Here is a 21,573-nt window from a genome sequence, read left to right as displayed (position 1 = left end):
ACTCATCTGGATCAGGCAGCACTGTGGCTATAATACCAACCTCCCAGCTAAAACAATAATAATAATAAATCTATTCAGACTAATTCTAAAACCGTAAACCTATGTTTTTCCAGTTTAACCCTTCGTCTTCCAGTAACACATTTCAGTTAGTCATTCCAAAGACAGTGCAGATACTGTCCTGTAATCTATTCTCACGCTCTTAGTAGGGAACACAGGATCAAACTAGACAGCCACAATGCAGCTTTTCAATTTAAATGCCCAAACAGACTTACATATTTACAAAATGTATCTTTAACTCGTCAAGCTTGTCTCTTGTAATTATGGCACTCTTGTTATGAAACTATTTTTACATGGCGGATTTCATTAGATAAGTACAAGTGGTTTCATCAGATAAGTGGTCTGTTCATCTGACACGTCTGGTCCAGTTGATTTCAGCGGTCAGCATCACAACCCTAACCTCCTCTCTGTGGACCTCAACTTCCCAAAAATGTCTTATTTTTTCAAAACATCAAATATAATCAATTTTCCTCATGTCATTCACTGCAATCTCAACAATTCACAATGATATTACTCTTTAGAAACTGACATAATTTAACATGTCAAACTGTTCAGGATATTTACCAACAGACCTTTCAAACAGACCACCGTTTATGAACAGAACTGAAGATGAGTCCAGTAAGATGAGGTCAGGGTGGACCCCCTTCAGGGAGGGTCAACACTGTCACTCATGCAGAAGCACCTCCAGTTCTCTCCACGGCTCCCACACTGCTCCTCTCTCCTCCTCCTCCTCCTCCTCCTCCCCCTCTCCTCCCTTTCTCCTCCTCTCTCCTCCTCCTCTCTCCTCCCTCTCTCACCTCTCTCCTACCTCTCTCCTCCTCCTCTCTCCTTCCTACCCCTCTCCTCCTCCTCTCTCCTTCCTATCTCCTCCCCCCTCAAATCCCTCTCACGGGAAGAAGGGACCATTTCAAAGAGCCGTAACGGACCGAGGATCAGTGTGTGTCCGCACTGGATCAGCCACACAGCAACTCCTCTCCAGGCAGGTGTTGAATTACAGAGTCAGTCTGCTGGTGTGCCAGTCCTGTGGTGCAGCTGTCTGGGGGGGCTGCACCAGCCTGGGAGGTGCTGGCTGGTCAGTTCATGTCGATGGTATTGAAGACCCACTCGGTGAACTTCTTGAGCTTGGCCGAGGCGCTGTAGGACTCCTCCTGCAGACGCAGGTTGTCCTCCCTCAGGCCCTCCACCTGCGCCTGCAGCGACGCCTTCGCCTCCGTCTCCTGGACATACACACACGCTTGTTTTTCTAGCGAAGTTGGGCCCGACAAGGTCACACACACACACACACACACAAAGCTGTAACATTCAAACACACTCACACAAAAAAATACATTCACACATGCTCTCACATGCCCACAGACAATTACACACACACGTACACACACACACTTTGAAATGTTCCAGCACGTCTGACCTATCGCAGAGGAGAGGCCTACTGGGCTGACAGTAGGCCTCTCCTCTGATAGGTCAGCAGGACGTTGGCTGAACACATTTGGTCTTGTCTTTTACCTTCTTCAGGTCGTCCTGCAGCAGCTTGACCATGGACTCCAGCTGGCTCACCTTCCCCATCAGACAGGCTGGGATCTCACTGAGGAGGCGAGGAGGAGAGGAGGAGGAGGATGGGAGGAGGATGAGAGGAAGAGAGGAGGGGTGGAGGAGGAGGATGAGAGGAAGAGAGGAGGGGTGGAGGAGGAGGATGAGAGGAGGAGGAGGAGGAGGAGGAGGGGAGGAGGAGGATGAGAGGAAGAGAGGAGGGGTGGAGGAGGAGGATGAGAGGAAGAGGATGAGAGGAGGAGAGGAGGGGTGGAGGAGGAGGGGAGGAGGATGAGGAGGGGAGGAGGATGAGGAGGAGGATGAGAGGAACAGAGGAGGGGTGGAGGAGGAGGAGGAAGAGGAGGGGGCTTTATTACCAACCACAACCATCACCTCAACCCCATCTACAGACCAGTGGTGAAAATCTGCTATCAATTTTGGGGGGGGGGGGACAATTATATGATATTTTCTCAAGAGCAATTCCTGAGCGGGACACCAAAATTAGTTCTGTAACACATAGCCTACATTGTAATATTTTAAATGTATTTTATTAATATTATTTACATTTTCTTATGTTTACAGTGATTTATTGGGGGGGGCAAATACTATTTTTCCCAGGATGGGGGGGTCGTGTCCCCCCTGTTCCCCCCGGGATTTCTGCCTATGCTCAGACCCAGGGGCTGTGTGTGTGTGTGTGAGTCCAGGCTGTGTGTGAGGGGGAGTGTGAGGCGGGCGTACCCAGGGGAGGGCTGGCGTTGTGGGGCCGTCTGAGGCTCAGCCTGCTGGGGGCTGGAGGCCACGCTCTCCCCTCTGGAGCTCCCGTCGCTAGCAGCTAGCAGACTCGCCTTCTGCTCAGCTGGGAAACAAAAAACAGTACAACTTCACTATTTTACACTCTTTTGCATCTTGTTTCATTCATTTGTATCTTATTTTTTATCTTGTTTTGCTTATTTTCTTAATTGCTGATCGGAGCCTCGTCTAAAGCAAATTGTCCAGATCTGAGAAATAAAACACTTTGAACTTTGACCTCAGTACAGAGCAACATGGAGCAGCACTGTCCTCTACTGGAGGGAGACAGAATATCATGTTGACCAGTGTGTCAATTCTATCATCCTACAATAAGTAATAGTAGTAATACCTAGATATAAATTCTAGAAATGCAGTAAGTTATCTTATTCCTGAGGTCTTGTTGGAGGAGTCTGTTGGAGGAGTCTGTTGGAGGAGTCTGTTGGAGGAGTCTGTGAGAGCTTACCCTCAAAGGCCTTGGCAGCGTCCACCAGGTTGGACCAGTTGAGGGCGGGGTCAGCGCCGGGGTCAGGCAGGGGCATGAGGACCTGCTCCTGCAGCTGTCTCCTCCTGCCCGGGTCAGAACCACAGCTGTCTGGGGTCGACAGGTCACCTGGGGGCCAACAGGAGACATGAACCAGGAGAAACATGAGACCAGAAGAGACATGAGACCAGGAGAGACATGAGACCAGGAGAGACATGAGACCAGGAGAGACATGAGACCAGGAGAGACATGAGACCAGGAGACCAGGAGAGACAGGAGACCAGGAGAGACAGGAGCATCATGAACCAGGAGACAAGAACACACAACATAGGAGACAAGCACAGACTCTATTCTTCCATCTGTCTGTCTCTTCCTGTCATCTTTACTGACGTGGTTCAACATGTCATTCCAGCAAACACATTGTCCAGGCCGGTCCTCACCCAGGGACTTGTGTGAGGGGCGTCGAGGCTTGGCGTGGCGGGCGGTGGGGGAGCGGGGCAGGGTGGAGCTGCTGAACAGGGCGTCCCCGGGACACTCTCCGCTGGCGTAGGAGGGCTCCCGCTGACCACTGTAGATGCTCTCATCTGACACGGTCCTCTGGAGAGAGCGGCGACTGGTGGGGGGGACAGGGAACACAGGCTGGGGGAGGGAGAGAGAGAGGGAGGGAGGGAGGGAGGGAGAGAGAGAGGGAGGACGAGAGAGAGAGAGAGAGAGAGAGAGAGGGAGGGGGGGGGGAAGGGAGAGAGAGAGAGAGAGAGAGAGAGAGAGAGAGAGAGAGGGGGGGGGGGGGGGGGGAGGGAGTGACAGATATAGAGAGGAGATGCAGAGAGAGAGAGAGAGAGAGAGAGAGAGAGAGAGAGAGAGAGAGGGAGGGAGAGAGAGAGAGAGACAGACAGGGAAAGAAAGAGAGAGGGACCAATGTACAAAAAATACATATATATCATCAGGAACAGAGAGTTGACATAGTTAGACCACATATTGTATCCCACTGTGGTCTACAACAACACCCAGATGTGAAATGATGCCCTAGTGTCCGTGAGAGCGGCCAGTCTTACCTTGAGGTCGCTGGCGGTGGGTGGAGGGCTGTCCAGGGTGATGAGCCTCTTCAGGTCCTCCTCCAGGCTGGACTTGGTGCTGCGCTGGGGGGACTGGGACCCCCGCATGACGGCCCTCAGCTGGGGCTGCCCCCCCAGCAGGCCCTCGCTCTGGTGCCGTCTGGGGGGGAGGGACAGCGGGTCAGAACCACACGGGGCGTCCCGGCAGAGCGCCGGGTCAGTGTGTGTGCCCTGTCAGGCTGAGGCCTTACCCTCACAAACCAGGTTTGAATCCGTCCTTGGCCCTTTGCTGCCCCTCTCTGCCCCTCTCTGCCTCTCTCTGCCCCTCTCTGCCTCTCTCTGCCTCTCTCTGCCTCTCTCTGCCTCTCTCTGCCTCTCTCTGCCTCTCCTGTTACACTTCACTTAAAACTATCCAATACAGTCTAAATGTCTCAAGTCTAAATGTAGTCTAGTACTCGGTCACCACAGTGAGGAGCTGTTTCACAATGTTTCAAACGCAAACAGCAGCTCCCTGACTAACACGAGGAGGCAGTTCTGTGAGAAAGCATCAAAGGTTTACCTTCAGTGCCTCTATAAATAAACCAGAACAGCTGCATGTGCCTCCACACAGGAGATCCTCTCACCACACCAAGTACCTCAGCTCAACATTACCCACCTCACCACACCAAGTACCTCAGCTCAACATTACCCACCACACCACACCAAGTACCTCAGCTCAACATTACCCACTTATTTAAACAAAACAGGACCTGTATGCTACAAGAAATATTGGTAAGATAACACACACACAAACACCATTCTCTACATGCTTACTTGCGAGTGTTGCCAAAGTCCACAGAGTTGATGGTGCCTCCAGGCTTTCTCCAGCCGATGAGGAACTTGGAGGTGGTCCCGTGCCGGGGGTAGAAGCTCTTGGGCCCGGGGGTGGGGGAGGTGGGGGAGGGGTGCAGCTCCTCCAGGGAGGGGCTGCAGGCCTGGCCCAGAGGACTGCCTGAGTGTCTGGAGCTCAGCGTGCTGGAGAGAGGACACAACCACATTGAGGATTTGTGTTTTTAACATCAACACAGATGACACGTTATTTCTCACATGCCCATCCACCTGACTGTCCACGCCCCTCTCCCTCTCCTCTCTCTCTCTCCCCTCTCTTCACTCGCTCCTCACTCTCTCTCTTTTCACTCTCTCTCTCTTCAATCTCTCTCTCTTCAATCTCTCTCTCTTCAATCTCTCTCTCTTCAATGTGTCTCTCTTCAATGTGTCTCTCTTCAATCTGTCTCTCTTCAATCTGTCTCTTCACTCTCTCTTCTAAAAGTTTAACTTCTATTCTTTAAATAAAATAAAAAACCTGTTGAGAACTTCTCCCACGGGAACATTAGGATTCAGGAAGCAGTAATAGGACACAGTGCCCTTGGACTTTTATGTCTAACTCTTTCAAACAATATTTCTCTACAGTTTGACATGAAAACCAGCTTCTCTTCATACAGGGGCATGTGTGTGTCTGTGTGTGTCTATAGGTGTGTGTGTGTGTGTGTGTACTATAACAAAGTGACTAGTGTGCTGGTGCAGAGTTATTTCAGGAGCACAGAGGAGAGGAGGGAAGTGTCTGCTAGCTCACAGGAAGGAGGCTTTAACAGTGCTGAGCTCTCACATTCAGCATTCCTGAGGTCTTCAAGAGCTTTCTTTGTGTTTATACTGACTCACACACACACACACACACACACACAATAGTACAAAGACACACACAGGCACAGAGAGAAACAACAAGTAGAAAGAGACAGAAAGACACACACACACACCCCAGACATACATACACATACACACACACAGCTTGTTCCCTTCTCTCCGCCAAACCCCAGAGCTCTTGAGTTTTCCATCCAGACAGTGGAGGATGTATCTGGGCCCCCCTGCCCCCCTGCCTCCCTGCCTCCCTGTCCCCCCTGCCTCCCTAGCGACCCCCCGACACAGGACAGGACGCAGCTGGCTCCGACAGAACCTTCTGGACAGAAACACACCTGGAGTGTGAAGCAGCATCGCTGAGGGTGTAGGAGCCGCTGTCCGGGGCGGGGGGGGAAGGTCGGGGGGGTCTTGGAAGGGCTCTCGCTGCTTCCTGTGGGGGTGGGGGGGTCCGGGGTGTGGGGGGAGGTCTCCGGGGCCGAGGGGGGGTCCTGCCAGAGGACAGGGGGGCGCTCCACCCCCCTCGGCCCCCCAGAGGAGGCCATGCTGCTGTCAGGGGCCCCGTACGAGGCAGCAGTGTCGATGCCGCTGTCTGTCGACGCCCCCTGCAGGTAGCCGTTCAGCTCCAAGTCCTGACGCACGCCGGCCCGGGAGCCTACCTCGTACCACTTCTCATCACTCTGGGCGGAGCTGGAGGCGTTGCTGGAGAGCGTGTTGCTGCTGGACTGGCTGGAGGAGTAAGGGGCGTCGGCCTATGGAAACACAGGATCGGTCAGCGCTGTTTCTATTGGGCGGTTGAGAGGGCTGTGAGGGATGCTGGCTGGCTCACCTTGGTGTTGTTGTTGGAAGACAGGGGGCCAGACACACATGCTCTGGAGACAGGGAGCTCTGAGGACAGACACTGCACGTTATTCATTCAGCTTTTATCTGAAGGGACGGATTCAAGTCTAGAGTACAGCAGAAGATCATGGATCAGATTGTTCCAACAGTGTTCCACACGGATCCACAGTCTCTGGACAGATCACACAAGAACACATGGGTACTGTAGTCTTCTAATCTATACCTATCATATTCATACATGCTGTAGTCCTCTCTTCTCTACAGCTTTATCCTACATGCTGGACACTGGTTGTAAACATGGTTCTGCAGCTCCTCCTACCGTTAGCAGCTCGCTCTCCAGTCTGGCTAGGCCCCTCCCCCTCGCCCGCCCGGGGCCAACCAGGCGCTGAGCTGGGCCCGAGGGTGTGGCTGGGGGCGGGCTTCGCCCCGTTAAACCCCTCCCCCTGGGCACGGCGCTCTACGGACAGCGGGGAATGACGGCTGTTATTGTTGAACCTGAATGAGGGGAAATAATCGTATAAATAATAGATCTAATAATAATAATACAACACAGGATGTAAGTTCCCTGTCCTGGTATCACTCCATTCCTCCAGTCATGATCATCCTCCTCATGAACAACTGAACGACTGTAATGGTGTGTGGATGGTAAAGGCAGCCCACCCTTCAGGCATGTTTTTCTGTTTCCAGTGGCTGGAGGCCAGGGTTCCCCCAGACCCCCCGGAGCCCCCAGACCCCCCTGAGCCCCTGGAGCTCAGGGTGTCACAGCAGGACATGCTGCTGTGGGAGGCAGGGTTGTGGGGAGAGCGCCCCATCACGATGGAGCAGGCCAGGGCGTAGTTATCTGACCCCGGAGAGTACCTGAGGGAGGGAGCACGCCCACGCGCGCACACAAACACACACACGCACGCACACACACACACAGCAGAAAAACACAGCATAGTCAGTAGTTAGTTCAGTACACAGAGGAACAGCAATAAGCAGGTAAAATAGGCAGAATACTGTTCATGTGAAGTCTCCCTCCCCCTCCCTCCCCCTCTCATGTCTCCCTCCCTCCCCCCTCTCATGTGTCTCTCCCTCCCCCTCTCATGTCTCTCTCCCCCTCTCATGTCGGACCGTTTGGGGTTGAGCTGCCGTCCATCGCTGGACACACTGCGAGGGAGCGCTCTGTCCCCCAGGTCTGCAGCGGGGGCCTTGACCAGGGTTCCCCCCAGGCCGGGGGGCCGCGCGTGGGGGCTGGAGGAGGTGCGGGGCCACCTGCTGGTGGTGGTGGTGGTGGTGTTGTTGTTGTTGCTGCGGAAGGGGAACTTGAACTCGTAGGGCATGCCCTCCTTGTGGTTCTTGTAGTCCACCAGGGGCATGTGGTAGAGCTCAGAGCAGCCTCTGAGGATGGGGAGAGGAAGCACTACAGTTGACCACGGACATGTGACTGTGTGTGTGTGTGTGTGAGAGAGAGGCTTGTGTTCTCCTGTGTGTGTGTGTGTGTGTGTGTGTGTGTGTGTGTGTGTGTGTGTGTGAGAGAGAGGCTTGTGTTCTCCTGTGTGTGTGTGTGTGTGTGTGTGTGTGTGTGTGTGTGTGTGTGTGTGTGTGTGTGTGTGTGTGTGTGTGTGTGTGTGTACCTGCGGGGGGTGGAGTCTTCGTGTGGGGGGATGATGACCACCCTGACGGTCATAGATGTCCTCAGCAGGTCGATCATCTGCTCGTGGGACAGCGAAGCTACAGACACCTTACAGATGTCCACCAGCCGGCTGCCCTGGCGTAGCCCCGCCTGCCACGCGTAGCCGTACGGCTCCACCTCCGCCACGATGCCCTCAAAGTTGACGTGGAAGCCCAGCTGGCCCAGGCCGTTCCTGCGCAGGGTCATCTCCGTGGTCTGACTGCCCTTCGTCAGCAGCTGGGCGGGCGAGGGAGAGGTGGTGTTAGTCATGAGGGGAGAGAGAGCCGGGGCTCTGACACACACCAGGAAGGTGTGTGCTGGAGGAAGTGATGCATCACAGACCAGTGTGGCTGGAGGAAGTGATGCATCACAGACCAGTGTGGCTGGAGGAAGTGATGCATCACAGACCAGTGTGGCTGGAGGAAGTGATGCATCACAGACCAGTGTGGCTGGAGGAAGTGATGCGTCACAGACCAGTGTGGCTGGAGGAAGTGATGCGTCTCAGACCAGTGTGGCTGGAGGAAGTGATGCGTCACAGACCAGTGTGGCTGGAGGAACACAAGGTCAGAACACAGGGTGTCCCCTGCAGACACTAAATCTGTGAGCAAATATAACCTTCCATTAACAGAGGTTAAGCAGGCAGTGTTTACCACAGCCAACGCCCTTCCACTGAGCCCTGCACTACCTGGGTAAGGTAAGGAGAGAGCACTGAGCCCTGCACTACCTGGGTAAGGTAAGGAGAGAGCACTGAGCCCTGCACTACCTGGGTAAGGTAAGGAGAGAGCACTGAGCCCTGCACTACCTGGGTAAGGTAAGGAGAGAGCACTGAGCCCTGCACTACCTGGGTAAGGTAAGGAGAGAGCACTGAGCCCTGCACTACCTGGGTAAGGTAAGGAGAGAGCACTGAGCCCTGCACACACACACACACACACACACCTTCAAGCTCCCACAACTGAGGCAGTGTACTTTACTGCAGCTCTGACACACCCTAAGATTAACACCATAAAAGGGAAGATATACACACATACAAACTTGAGTAAAGTACACACACTTCCAACTAACCCTAATCACACAGGCTTGAGAGGGAACAAAACAAGCTGAGCGGGATGACTCAAGCAATCTCACAAAGATCCCTTCAACAGCTCCTCTCAATCTGGCAGTCACCTCGCTAGTGTGGCGTGTAGCGTGCTATAATCAGAGAGGAGGAGCGTTCAGGAGATCCGCTCCAGACTGGACTACATAATTATCCACATGTTGACAACTGAACTCCTCAAAACAACTGGAGCTCCAACTCAGTGACCTGGGAGGATTTTCTGTCCCCTGTGTCACAGTCTGACAGACACGCTGCACAGCCAGAGGCTGGCAGGAGGTCATTAAGGGTGGCGTGTGAGAGATCAGGGGTGCTGTGCTGGTAGCAGATGGCCTCTAGAACACTGACAGACTCTCAGGACACAACATCACTAGCATTCACCAGCCAAATGCTGGGAAAACATGCCTTTTCAGTTTCAAGTTTTATTGTCAGGTGCACAGAACAACACAAGGTCAGACTGGGCACTGAAATTCTTGGGACAAGACAATGCAAGAGGCTAGTAGATTTTCCACACTCATTAGCCCTAAAACTATGATATCTACTGAGTGGCTGGTCAAATGTGAATGTTCACTAGCCATTTGGAAGGTGGATAAAAGTACATTTTGCCCCCTGCAGATGCTAGAGGACCAGAGAGCGACATGACGGAGGATCCTCACTGACCTCCAGACGCCTGACCACCTCCCCGAAGTCCTCTGTGTTGTTGTTGATGGAGCGCAGCGACACGCTCTCCCCGCGCTCGTAGTACACCTTCATGGAGGCGGGGCTGCCCGACGACCAGCCAATCACGTCGCGCGTGGCGCAGTTGAACACCACCGCCTTGGCTTCCTGGTCCAGCAGGATGAGGAAGTCGTTAGAGATGGCCAGCAGACACTCCCGCTCCGCCCCGGCCACCTGGTCCTCGGCGTGGACGGGCCATGTGACCGCCCCTAGGCTGCGGAGCTCCGCCCCGCTGTAGGGACGCAGCCTCTCGCGACGTTTGTGCGCCAGCGATATGAAGGGAAACTTCCCTACGGGCTCCACCGGCGTGCTGGTCACATGACGCTCCGCCAGGTCCCTCAGGTACTCCTGCCGCGTCCGCGTCGCCATGGCGCCGAATTTCTCCGACTTGTGGGCGGCGTTCTCCGCGTTGACGACCTTGGCCAGCAGGAAGTCCCTGAACACGGTGGACTTTGGGAAGGTCACGCCCCTGGGGAGGGGGGGGCCGAATGAGGGCACGTCCTGGGAACGAGTGACAGCCACACTGGAGGAGAGGAAGAGAGGGGGCAGGGAGAGAGGAAGAGAGGGGGGAGGGAGGAAGAGAGGGGGGAGGGAGAGAGGAAGAGAGGGGGGAGGGAGAGAGGAAGAGAGGGGGCAGGGAGAGAGGAAGAGAGGGGGGAGGGAGGAAGAGAGGGGGGAGGGAGGAAGAGAGGGGGGAGGGAGAGAGGAAGAGAGGGGGGAGGGAGAGAGGAAGAGAGGGGGCAGGGAGAGAGGAAGAGAGGGGGGAGGGAGAGAGGAAGAGAGGGGGGAGGGAGGAAGAGAGGGGAGGAGGAGAGATGTGAGAGAGAAATAGAGAGTCAAAAGAGAGAGAAGAGAGAAAGGAAGAAACAGAGGGAGATGGAAGAGAGGGAGGGTGAAGGAAGGAAAGAGAGGACATTGATAACATTTAGTCATTTAGCAGACGCTCTTATCCAGAGCGACTGATAAGAATGCTAATGCATAATACTGAAGATACATAAATGTACAGGAACACAGTGACACAGAGTCAAGTGCAAACAACTGAGTCACTTTAAAAATCTCCAACAATGTGTCTGTATTAACGAAAACTACAAATTAATAGATTTCCGGGAACCGCGCCTCTGGGGTAGAAGGCTGTTTCCCCCGGATTATTGTTTCTGCTGCCTCCCTTCAGTTCCCAGATAAAGGCGGGGGTGAGGAGGCCTGGGGCCGGGCTCTCCTCAAGTTACCTCCATACTGCTCCCTCTATTCAACCTCCGCTGTAGTCAAACAATGGCCGACCTACTGTTGTGTTCCTATCAATTAGTCCAAAGCTGGGAAGCATTGCCTCAGCAGTGTTGTTCACCACAGGGCTTCTCACGAACTCCGCAGCACTGACGGCATATCAGCGCTAGGGTAACATGCAACAAAGAGGCTATCCTCAACTTGGGCGAGATACAAAGCTTCCAGATCCATACTAACCTCCAAAACACACCGGACGCGTCTGGGGCGCGATTCAGAAGCGTCCAAGACGCGAGCTTGCAAGCAGCTTCGCAAGAGATAGAACATCTATTTTTGCCGGAGGTCGCATCCAAGCGGGGGCATGTTCCATAAAGCGAGTTTACAAAATAAACGGGAAAGTAACTGACATGCCTGGCATAAATTCGCCCCCGGTCACTTCAAAATAAAAACACCGTGTGCATTAAAACACCGTGCAGACTCCAAAAAGTAATTCACTACATCGGTGAAAGGAGGCCTGAACTCGAAGGATTTTACATAATGGACGACAAGAGATTCATCTTAGAAGTTGAGCAACACTAGTTGTTTGAAACCACAAATCCACAAATAGCCTACACACATTAGTATCTCGCCAACTCGCCAACACTGCTGCCTCGCAGCTGCTCTTCTGAAATGCTGTAAATACAACAAAACCTGCTCGCGTAGCAGCCGTAACGCGCCGCAGACGCGTCCGGTGCACCGGACCTAACACGTTTGTATCAGAGCTAACCGGGGTTTTGACACGAAGCTTGCCGATACACACTGACAACTCAGCATCTATGCTAATGCATTTGGGATGATATACCGTGCGGATATACAGTGAACCAAGGACGTAGCCATGGAGTCAACATTGGGGGGGACGAATTACATTTTTCATGATAATTTCGTGAGATGTTGGGGGGGACATATTGACCAGATTTGAATATTGGGGGGGGGGGGGATGTGTCTCATAATATATATTATGATTATGGCCTTGCAGTGAAGCATGATAGAACTCTAGTGTAGTCCAGGCAGACAGACAGGCAAGCTGACAAAAACGCAGGCAGGCAGGGTTGAGTGGGTTGATGACCTGGGCCTGACAAGGTTCAGTCCATTGCACAGATAACACCCAGGCAGTGCATGCAGCCATGATATTTTGCCCATGCCTGACTGAGCAGACATAGAAATATACCTTCAGCCCAGCTGACAGAGTCCATCTGAAGCCATGCCACTCTCAGGAGAGCTAGCTGGCTAGCAAGCTCTGCATAGTTGTCCTGAACAAAGCTTTGCTAGTTATGCAACAAGGCTGGTGGTGACCCATGTGAGTCTAGGGTGGAAACCACAGGGTTGGTACTAGGCTGGACCCTGGCCAACTACTGCAAAATCACTGAGGGGTTAAGGATCCCTGTTTCATTATTTCCACCATTCAATCCGCAAGAATCTCTGTTGATCAAGCCAAGGGAGGAGACTCCTAAAAAACCTTCAACAACACATGAAAGGCTGTGATTGTCGATTACTCTGAATAAAACTTCAACAACAATTCAAACAGAAACAATAAACCAAAGAAACTTGTTGCAACTTGAGAATACTGAATCGTGTCTCGTTAAAGAAATCTTGCCAAATGACAATCTGTGCTCACACAGTGGGGGCGTGTGATCAGATTAAACGCCCCAGGGATTACGGACACAGATAACATCTTCCTCCCTCGGGACATAAACAAACACACACACACACACACACATACACACACACACACACCCTACCTTAACTCTGCCAATTCCCTCCGAATTCCTACACCAGAGATCCACTTGAACTCACCCGGTCTGTGTGAGCTACAGTGCTCCTTCTAGCTACCCAGGCTCTGTTAGACCATTTCTGTTTGCTCCTTCTCAATGGAAGGCATCCTACATCCCTGTGGTTGTCACGCAGAATCTCCAGAGACAGCGGGGGCTGGGGTCCATTAGATCCAGAAAGCGAGGCCGGGGGCCGGGGCTGGAGCCGGGAGGAGCTCTGGGTGGAGCAGAGTACAGCGTTCCTCCTCCCAGCTTCAGGCTCTGCCAGCTCTCATCTCCATTTCAGAAGGGAAAACCAGGCCAACCAGCTCCTCTCCCGTCTCGTCTTCCTGCACACTCTCCTCCTCCCCCGACAAACACACTGCAAATCCCACTAAAAAGGTCCCCTTGGAAAATTCCAAATCCAAAAAGGGCATCCGATTCTTCACAGCACTGAGGGGGATGGAATGAGAGAGAGAGAGAGAGAGAGAGAGAGAGAGAGAGACAGAGGGGCTGGACAGGGGGAGAGGATCTCAATATAAACGAGCCCAAACTTGGGTGATGAGGCTAGGGTGCTGAGAGGGAGAGAACAGGGAAGACTGTTCCTCTGGAGACTGAGAGCTGTGAGAGCCTCTGCTGTGCAGCCCTGACGCTCTCTCTCCCGCTCCCTCGCTCACTCGCTCGCCCGGAAAGCGGGACCTTGATGCGCGTGGCGCTAACTCCTTCAGATCGCTATGGCTCCGCTGCCCCCAGGCTGACTGGCAGGCAGGGGGGTGGGCGTGTGTACTGAGAGCGTGTGTGTTTATGTGTGAGTGTTTGTGTGCGTGTGTGTGTTTGTGAGTGTGTGCGTGTCAGCAAGCGAGGGGGTGAGATTGTGGGCAGCAGAGGAGGAGAAAGCTACTGAGATGCCCGATCATGAGCAAGAGACTGCTGGAGGAGCTGGCATTCTGCAAGGAGGGGTCGGGCTCCCTAGTCAACCATAATCCAACCAAACACACACACACACACACACACACACAGCCTCCAGAACGCTGGGCCAGTCGTTACGCAACAAGCTTTTATGTGGCTTTCTGTGCCTTCAAGTGGTTCTACTTCCTCTGAGCGGTAGCTACCTGGCTGTGGTTCTCACAGCAGGGGGCCTGTGTCTGGCCCCCTGCCCAGGGCTGGGACAAAGCCCTCCTGCGGTCGAACAGTGGTCAGATAGCGTGCCTCATCTTCAGAGAAGGGGAATGTGGGCAGTGATGACCCAAAAAAACTACAAATCCCACAAAGTAGTGACATAACAATGGCTTAACATTCCTTGGGAGTATGAATGTGGGTAAGGGGGGGAGCAGGGGTCGTAGGTAGAGGGGGGATGTGGTCTGGGGCTGGGGATGAGGGTTGTATTGTTTAGCCTTTTTTATGTATGCCATTAATAGTTGTCTGTTTTTTGGTCTTAATGCAGAATTTAATTGTCCTTTGGGAACATACGCTCCCCAGAGCGTCCCTCCCCAGAACGTCCCTCCCCAGAGCGTCCCCAGAGCGTCCCCAGAGCGTCGCTCCCCAGAGCGTCCCTCCCCAGAACGTCCCTCCCCAGAACGTCCCTCCCCAGAACGTCCCCAGAGCGTCCCCAGAGCGTCCCTCCCCCGAGCGTCCCTCCCCAGAGCGTCGCGAGAGCGTCGCTCCCCAGAGCGTCCCGAGAGCGTCGCTCCCCAGAACGGCCCCAGAGCGTCCCTCCCCAGAGCGTCCCCAGAGCGTCCCCACCTGTATCCTGTGTGGTCGGAGCAGGGGTCGTGCACACGCACGATGACGAACACGTGCTGGAAGTGTGAGCGGATGGTCCGGGGGGTGAAGGGGTGTGCGCCCGCCTCCTGGAACACGATGGTCACGATGTCGTTCCCGATGTGGCGCTTCCTCAGCAGCTGATCGCCGTGGAGACACATTACACACAAAGTCACATGACCGTACCACTAAAAAACACAGCAGTCATGGTGGTTTCTCATGTGTGCTGTGCTATGGTGGACTGCTTTGGCAAGATTGTTTAGCCTGAACATTCATGCCAAAGAAGCAACTGCACTGGTGCAGTTCCAGCGCTAACAAGCTCTTCCTGGTCAGTACCTGTTGTTTGTTGTTGGGGGTGTAGGGCAGCATGGTTGAAACATGGAACATGATCTCGTAGTCTCTGAACGTGGTGTACAGAGAGTGGGTGCCAGTGGAGTCCGCTGTGGGGGGAACAGAAACAGATCAGCCCTCCTGTCCTGCAGCACAGCCCTCCTGTCCTGCAGCACAGCCCTCCTGTCCTGCCGCACAGCCCTCCTGTCCTGCAGCACAGCCCTCCTGTCCTGCAGCACAGCCCTCCTGTCCTGCAGCACAGCCCTCCTGTCCTGCAGCACAGCACCTCTGTCCTGCAGCACAGCCCTCCTGTCCTGCAGCACGCCCTTCTGCCCGCTCTCCTCCCCACAGACAAGATCCTGTTACACAAACACCCCCAGCCACTATATGAGATACTGCACCCTGATCAATGTCTGGATAGAGTGGCAGGAAAACTATTCAATATTCCAGTTGTGTCAGATGCTCTGAGGAGACACTACAGTTGTTGGTGAGAAAACCACATGACTCTTCAGGTCACATGACACTTCAGGTAACCTTCAGCAGACAGGATGTACAGTCCCGCACCTGAACCAGCCTCATGCAAAGCTATACGTGTGAGAACCAATAGGACCTCAATGCACGGCTTTGACAAAACATGAACCTTTTTTGTGTCGGGTTGTGTGTGGAAAAAGGTTCCAAAAGGTTGACAAAATATTTCTGAAAAAAGGTTTCTGAAAAAGGTTTCTCCTTTCACTGTGTGTGGGAAAAAAGTTTTGAATAAAAAAGTTTGGAAAAAAAAAAAAAAAAAAAAAAAAAAAGGTTTGGAAAAAAGGTTTTGAAAAAACTTGAACCTCTTATGTCGGGTGGGAAAAAAGAGTTTAGAAAATAACGTTTTGAAAGGTTGAAAATGTTTTGAAAAAAAAAGGTTTCTAAAAACTTTGTGTCGTGTCATGTTAGAAAGTGCATTCAGTACTTCAACTTTTACCAGTCTTTTAAAACATGAAAGTACCCAGTACTTCTACTTGAGTTAAGGATGTGTGTACTATTGCCATCTCTGCTTGTGGGTGAGATACAACAAATTGGGAGCAGAAACTAGAAACTCTGGGACTGTGTGAGGACGTACTCTTTGTGTCCAGCTGGGCGCGGTACTTGGTGAAGCCCTTGAGCCGGACCTTGTCCCCCAGTAGGTCCAGGAACTCCTCCAGCGCGGGGCCGGCAGACTCGTTGTTGTACATCTCTTCCTCACTGCTCTGCCCCGCCCTGCAGTATAGAACCCCCACCTTCACCTGGAAGCTGAGCTGGGGGGAGGAAAGGGGGGAGGGGAGGAGAGGCAGGGGGGAGGACAGAGGGAGGGAAGGGTGGATATGGGGGGGGGGGAGGGAGGTGGGGAGCAGAGAGAAACAGAAAGAAAAAAATGCAGATGTAATCAAATAACTATGAACCAGTTTAGACCAGCTTTACCAGTCCCTATAACAGTGCCGGTCAAAGGGCCGTTGCCACGGGGCAGAATAACAGAAAGAGCAGATCCATGACTCTGCTTTGGGAGCAATTCTCGTTTTCTTTGCATAAGGTCAGACAAACAAACCTGCAGTAGGTTCCGGAGCAGGAATGTAAACATACCCCCTGTTCGTCCAGCTTCATCAGCTGCTCAGTGACCTTGGGCGTGTTGAGGGCCAGGCGGAGGCAGGGCAGGTCCAGCTCCGGCAGCAGGAAGTCCAGCACCTCCTTTAGAGGCAGCCCCCGGGCGGTGCCATGCTTGGAGGAGGAGGGAACAGCATCCTCCAGGATAGACCCCCGCAGAGTGGTCAGCTGGAGGGAGGGAGAGAGAGAGTGTGAGAAGGAGGGAGAGATTGTGAGAGGGAGGGAGAGAGAGGGGGAGAGAGACGGACGGAGAGAGGGAGGGAGAGACGGAGAGGGAGGGAGGGAGGGAAATGAGGAATGGAAGAGGGGTGGATGGAGTGAAGATGGAGGGAAAGAAAGAATGAAAAACAGAGGCAAATAAGTATAGGGAGAGGCGGAGGGAGGGAGGGAGGGAGGGAGGGAGGGAGGGAGGGAGGGAGGGAGGGAGGGAGGGAGGGAGGGAGGGAGGGAGGGAGGGAGGGAGGGAGGGAGGGAGGGAGGGAGGGAGGGAGGGAGGGAGGGAGGGAGAGGCGGAGGAGATGGAATGTGCCGGAGGAATTCCTGTTGTTTTCTGAACTTGTAATATTTCTCCCCGAAACAGAGATGGAACACAGAGATAAGAACACAGGAGCATGTCTGCCCACAGCACCACACATCCCCTCCAGAACACAGGAGCATGTCTGCCCACAGCACCACACATCCCCTCCAGAACACAGGAGCATGTCTGCCCACAGCACCACACATCCCCTCCAGAACTCAGGAGCATGTCTGCCCACAGCACCACACATCCCCTCCAGAACACAGGAGCATGTCTGCCCACAGCACCACACATCCCCTCCAGAACTCAGGAGCATGTCTGCCCACAGCACCACACATCCCCTCCAGAACACAGGAGCATGTCTGCCCACAGCACCACACATCCCCTCCAGAACACAGGAGCATGTCTGCCCACAGCACCACACATCCCCTCCAGAACACAGGAGCATGTCTGCCCACAGCACCACACATCCCCTCCAGAACACAGGAGCATGTCTGCCCACAGCACCACACATCCCCTCCAGAACACAGGAGCATGTCTGCCCACAGCACCACACATCCCCTCCAGAACTCAGGAGCATGTCTGCCCACAGCACCACACATCCCCTCCAGAACTCAGGAGCATGTCTGCCCACAGCACCACACATCCCCTCCAGAACACAGGAGCATGTCTGCCCACAGCACCACACATCCCCTCCAGAACACAGGAGCATGTCTGCCCACAGCACCACACATCCCCTCCAGAACACAGGAGCATGTCTGCCCACAGCACCACACATCCCCTCCAGAACACAGGAGCATGTCTGCCCACAGTACCACACATCCCCTCCAGAACACAGGAGCATGTCTGCCCACAGCACCACACATCCCCTCCAGAACTCAGGAGCATGTCTGCCCACAGCACCACACATCCCCTCCAGAACACAGGAGCATGTCTGCCCACAGCACCACACATCCCCTCCAGAACTCAGGAGCATGTCTGCCCACAGTACCACACATCCCCTCCAGAACTCAGGAGCATGTCTGCCCACAGTACCACACATCCCCTCCAGAACTCAGGAGCATGTCTGCCCACAGTACCACACATCCCCTCCAGAACACAGGAGAGAAGCCTCACCGACTCCAAAAACCAACCTGACACAGAACTACGGATGGGCAGCTAACAATCAAACTTTGGCTTGTGGTAAACAGAAAGCAGAGTGGAGGGGGGGTGGTCCAGTGAAGCATGCTGCGTACACAGAGTCCTCATTGTGCTCTGCTCCACCAGTGAACTCAATCACTCCGCTATCATATGCAGCTGGAGAGGGGGAGACTGTCTCTCCCTCACCCCAGGAGCAAGCCCTGACAATGGGACAGTGTTCTCCAGGTTGGGGGGCCAGGAGGTCCTGGGGGTATTTTGGGTTGGTTTGGAGGTTCTAATGAGGAATCTCTCTCTCTCACACACACACACACACACACACACCTGTCCACCAGCCGAGGGAAACACCCTCCATCCGTAAACACCTCAGGGCAGGTGGATCACAACTCAGATTTCGTAAAAGACTGGACCACGACCAAAAGACTCGGAACTTAACCGGAAAGCAAACCAAAACCACAAATACAAATGGCACTTTGATCACAGGGAGATTTTCAAGTAGATCTGCACATTCTCTGCGGTGGCTGTAAAGTCGTGCAGCACAGAAAGGGCGAAAACGAGAGCGCCTCCAATAACCACTCTACACATCGCTGATGTGAGGTGACAACTGAAGGCCCCTGGGGAAGTTACATAACGCCAGGACGTTTCACCTCCAGCTAGTCCTGCTCATCTCTGCCTAGCAGAGACACAACTGATCCACACACATCATCAACCTGACAGGGTGCACGAGAGACACAGCGGAGATCAATTTGTCATATTTGTGTTTGGTGAGATACGAGGAGGGGGGGGGGGTTACTGAAAGCTTGTGATGTGGCCAGGCAGGGCAGCTGATTACAGGACAGACGTGAGCGGTGCGCGGCCTCGATCACCTCGCTGGTCCTGAAGATGATGCGGTAGTTATACTGCTGGGCGAGTTCCTTCTCGTCCTCCAGCTTCTCTCGCCGTATGCTGACCGCCACCGGGCCCAGAGCCTCGTCCAGGCCAAAGTAGTTCCAGTGCTCTGGGAGGAGAGAGGAGAGGGAACACTCCAGTGAACACAGACCCTCGACTGTAGAACCACACACTTCTGATCCTCCATCTCCTGCTGTGCTGCTATATGGACTACTTGTATGTCGTTTTGGGATAACATTTATAAAATGTAAATACAACTAGCTATTGTGCCTCCTCTGCAAACATCCGATACTTCAGGACAGACCGGATGATTGTTCCACGATGATCATATTTGACATTTGAGAAGGCTGCATGCTGCTGTAAGCTTTGGACCACACCTCACCTCTCAGGTAGAATAACTTCCTGTAGTAGTAGGCTCCCAGGTCCACGTGCTCCACCAGGTAGTGCTTCCCCTTGTCACTGAGGGCGTTGGGGGTGTCCCTGGGTCCCTCCAGCACAGCCACCCCAGCGTTGCTGCAGTGCGAGCTGGGGGATGTCTCATACAGGCCCCCCTCCCCTGCCCCCAGGGTCCCAGAGCCCCCTGCACCCCCACCACCGGCCACCCTAGAGGGCCCCGCCCCGCCCCCAGCCCCCACCTTGCGCCTTCCGCTGCCATCGGCTCCTATCTCGTTGCGGAAGCAGGGGCAGCTTAGCAGCATCTCGTTGCTCTGTTCGTCCCCCGGGTCCAGGCCAGGGCTGTCCCTGGCATGCAGGTCTTCCTGGCTGCCACCAGGGGAGCTGTAGGCCAGGCTGTGGGTGGAGGAGAGCGTGGAGGTGGTGGAGGCGGCCGCGGCAGCAGACGCCCCCGTGGTCGTGTTCATGGACCTCCGTCCCGCCATCTGCCGACTCTGCAGGACTTGGTTCAGGTCAAAGAGCATGCTCTGGACGTCGTAGTGGGCAAAGCCCTTCTGGCACAGCCAGGGTTTGAAGGGGGCGTCTTCCACGTTGGATTTGGAGTCCTCCACGTCAGAGCCGCCCTTGGGGGAATCGGACTCCCCGCGCACGCTACGGAGCTTCCTGAAGATGGACTCGCCCCCCGTCTCAGACTTGGAGCGTCTCTTGGGGTGCTTGTCTCTGTCCTTGGCCTTGCCGCTGGGCTGGGGGCTGTCTGAGGCCTCCTCCTGCGTCTCTACGGAGGCCTGCTTGTGTCCTGCGGTCAGCAGGGCCTCCAGCCTCTCGGGGGCAGGGCTGCGTTGGTCCCCCTGGTCTCCCTGGACGCCCTGGTACCCCTTCAGCATATCAAAGAAGCTCTCGCCAGAGGCACCCTGCTGGTCGATGGAGGAAGTGCTACCGTACTCCCGGTGGAGAGGGGACCACTTGGTGGCTCCTGAGGGCCCCCCTGAGGGCCCCCCTGAGGGGCCCCAGTCCTCGCCACTGTCCCCGCCTCCACCCTCCAGCTCGCTGATGGTGATGTCGCTGTTGCTGCGCTGGCGGATGCGACGGTGGGTCCTCTGGGCGGAGCCTGGGTAGTTGCCGGGTGCCAGGTAGCGGTTGTCGGGGGCGTGGCTGCTGGGGTTCTGCATCCTGCTCCTCAGCGTGTTGCTGATGTTGCGCAACATGAAGGAGTCCTGGGGGCTGATCACGTGACCTAGCTTGGCGTGGCTCTGCACGCTCACGGGCATGCCCGGGGCGTCCGCCTCCATGGCGACGGGCCAAAGAGCCCCGAGGTCCTTCCTCGGGGGCCATTCTGCGACACGTGCTCGGACCCCCATCTTGGGGACCCCCACGGCGCCTAGGGGGGCGGGGCCGTCCAGGCGGGATGGGGGCAGCAGGCCTCCGTTGGCCAGGCGGAGGTGGCGAGTGTAGAACTCGTCACTGGCAGGGACCGATCCGCCCACGGACTGCTCCATGGGGCACTGCAGGCTGGGCTTGGGGCCGGCGCCAGGGGCACGTCACCTGGGCACTCAGGCGGGCATGGCTGCCTCCAGGGCTGGACGGCTGGAGGCTAGGCCCTGTGAGCATGGGGGGCCGGCCCTACACGGAGAGGGGGAGGCCGACAGGAAGGAGGAGGAGAAACCAGGCTTCCTCTGCGGCGGTCAGGCCTGCATGCTGCTCTGAGGACCGGAGGGCATCATCTGACTCGCTCTGCTGGGACGTCTGACCGGGGTTGCTGTTACAGCCCTGAAACACACAACAGGAAGAAGGTTAGATTTGAAGAAAGAACACAAGCGTTAGTATCCATCGATGTGGACACCAAGACGGGTCCACGTGACACATAACTTTCCCTGGAAATGAGTGGAAAGGGTTGAGGAACCTAAGCTTAGCGAGTGGTCCTTAATAATGAACATGCTGAAATGAAACCCCTGTGGTCTGGGTTTGTAGAGCAGGGCTACCTGAGTCTGCTGTCCGGGTCGTGCCCACGCATCCACCTCTCCTGCTCCCAGCATGCAGA

The 21,573-nt window shown here is 54.7% G+C and overlaps 1 protein-coding gene across 1 annotated transcript in view; it reads right to left on the bottom strand.

The window, feature by feature from the left end:
* Positions 1-820: 820 nt before the first annotated feature.
* sipa1l1 (signal-induced proliferation-associated 1 like 1) overlaps positions 821-21,573 on the bottom strand; it is a 38,035-nt gene continuing 17,282 nt past the window's right edge. The window contains 21 exon segments of the mRNA XM_067243738.1: positions 821-1,274; positions 1,564-1,642; positions 2,326-2,443; positions 2,840-2,986; positions 3,298-3,496; positions 3,913-4,072; positions 4,726-4,926; positions 5,922-5,977; positions 5,979-6,335; positions 6,413-6,471; positions 6,743-6,918; positions 7,084-7,281; positions 7,537-7,803; positions 8,040-8,314; positions 9,828-10,407; positions 14,633-14,790; positions 14,987-15,090; positions 16,083-16,257; positions 16,580-16,768; positions 19,121-19,251; positions 19,525-21,302. Of these exon segments, the coding sequence (XP_067099839.1) occupies positions 1,131-1,274; positions 1,564-1,642; positions 2,326-2,443; positions 2,840-2,986; positions 3,298-3,496; positions 3,913-4,072; positions 4,726-4,926; positions 5,922-5,977; positions 5,979-6,335; positions 6,413-6,471; positions 6,743-6,918; positions 7,084-7,281; positions 7,537-7,803; positions 8,040-8,314; positions 9,828-10,407; positions 14,633-14,790; positions 14,987-15,090; positions 16,083-16,257; positions 16,580-16,768; positions 19,121-19,251; positions 19,525-21,031 (5,280 nt within the window). The 5' untranslated portion in view covers positions 21,032-21,302 and the 3' untranslated portion in view covers positions 821-1,130.

This window comes from Osmerus mordax, chromosome 9, assembly GCF_038355195.1.
Source record: "Osmerus mordax isolate fOsmMor3 chromosome 9, fOsmMor3.pri, whole genome shotgun sequence".
NCBI lineage: Eukaryota > Metazoa > Chordata > Actinopteri > Osmeriformes > Osmeridae > Osmerus > Osmerus mordax.
The sequence above is the reverse complement of the archived record's forward strand: the minus strand, read 5'-3'. Positions and strand labels throughout refer to the sequence as shown.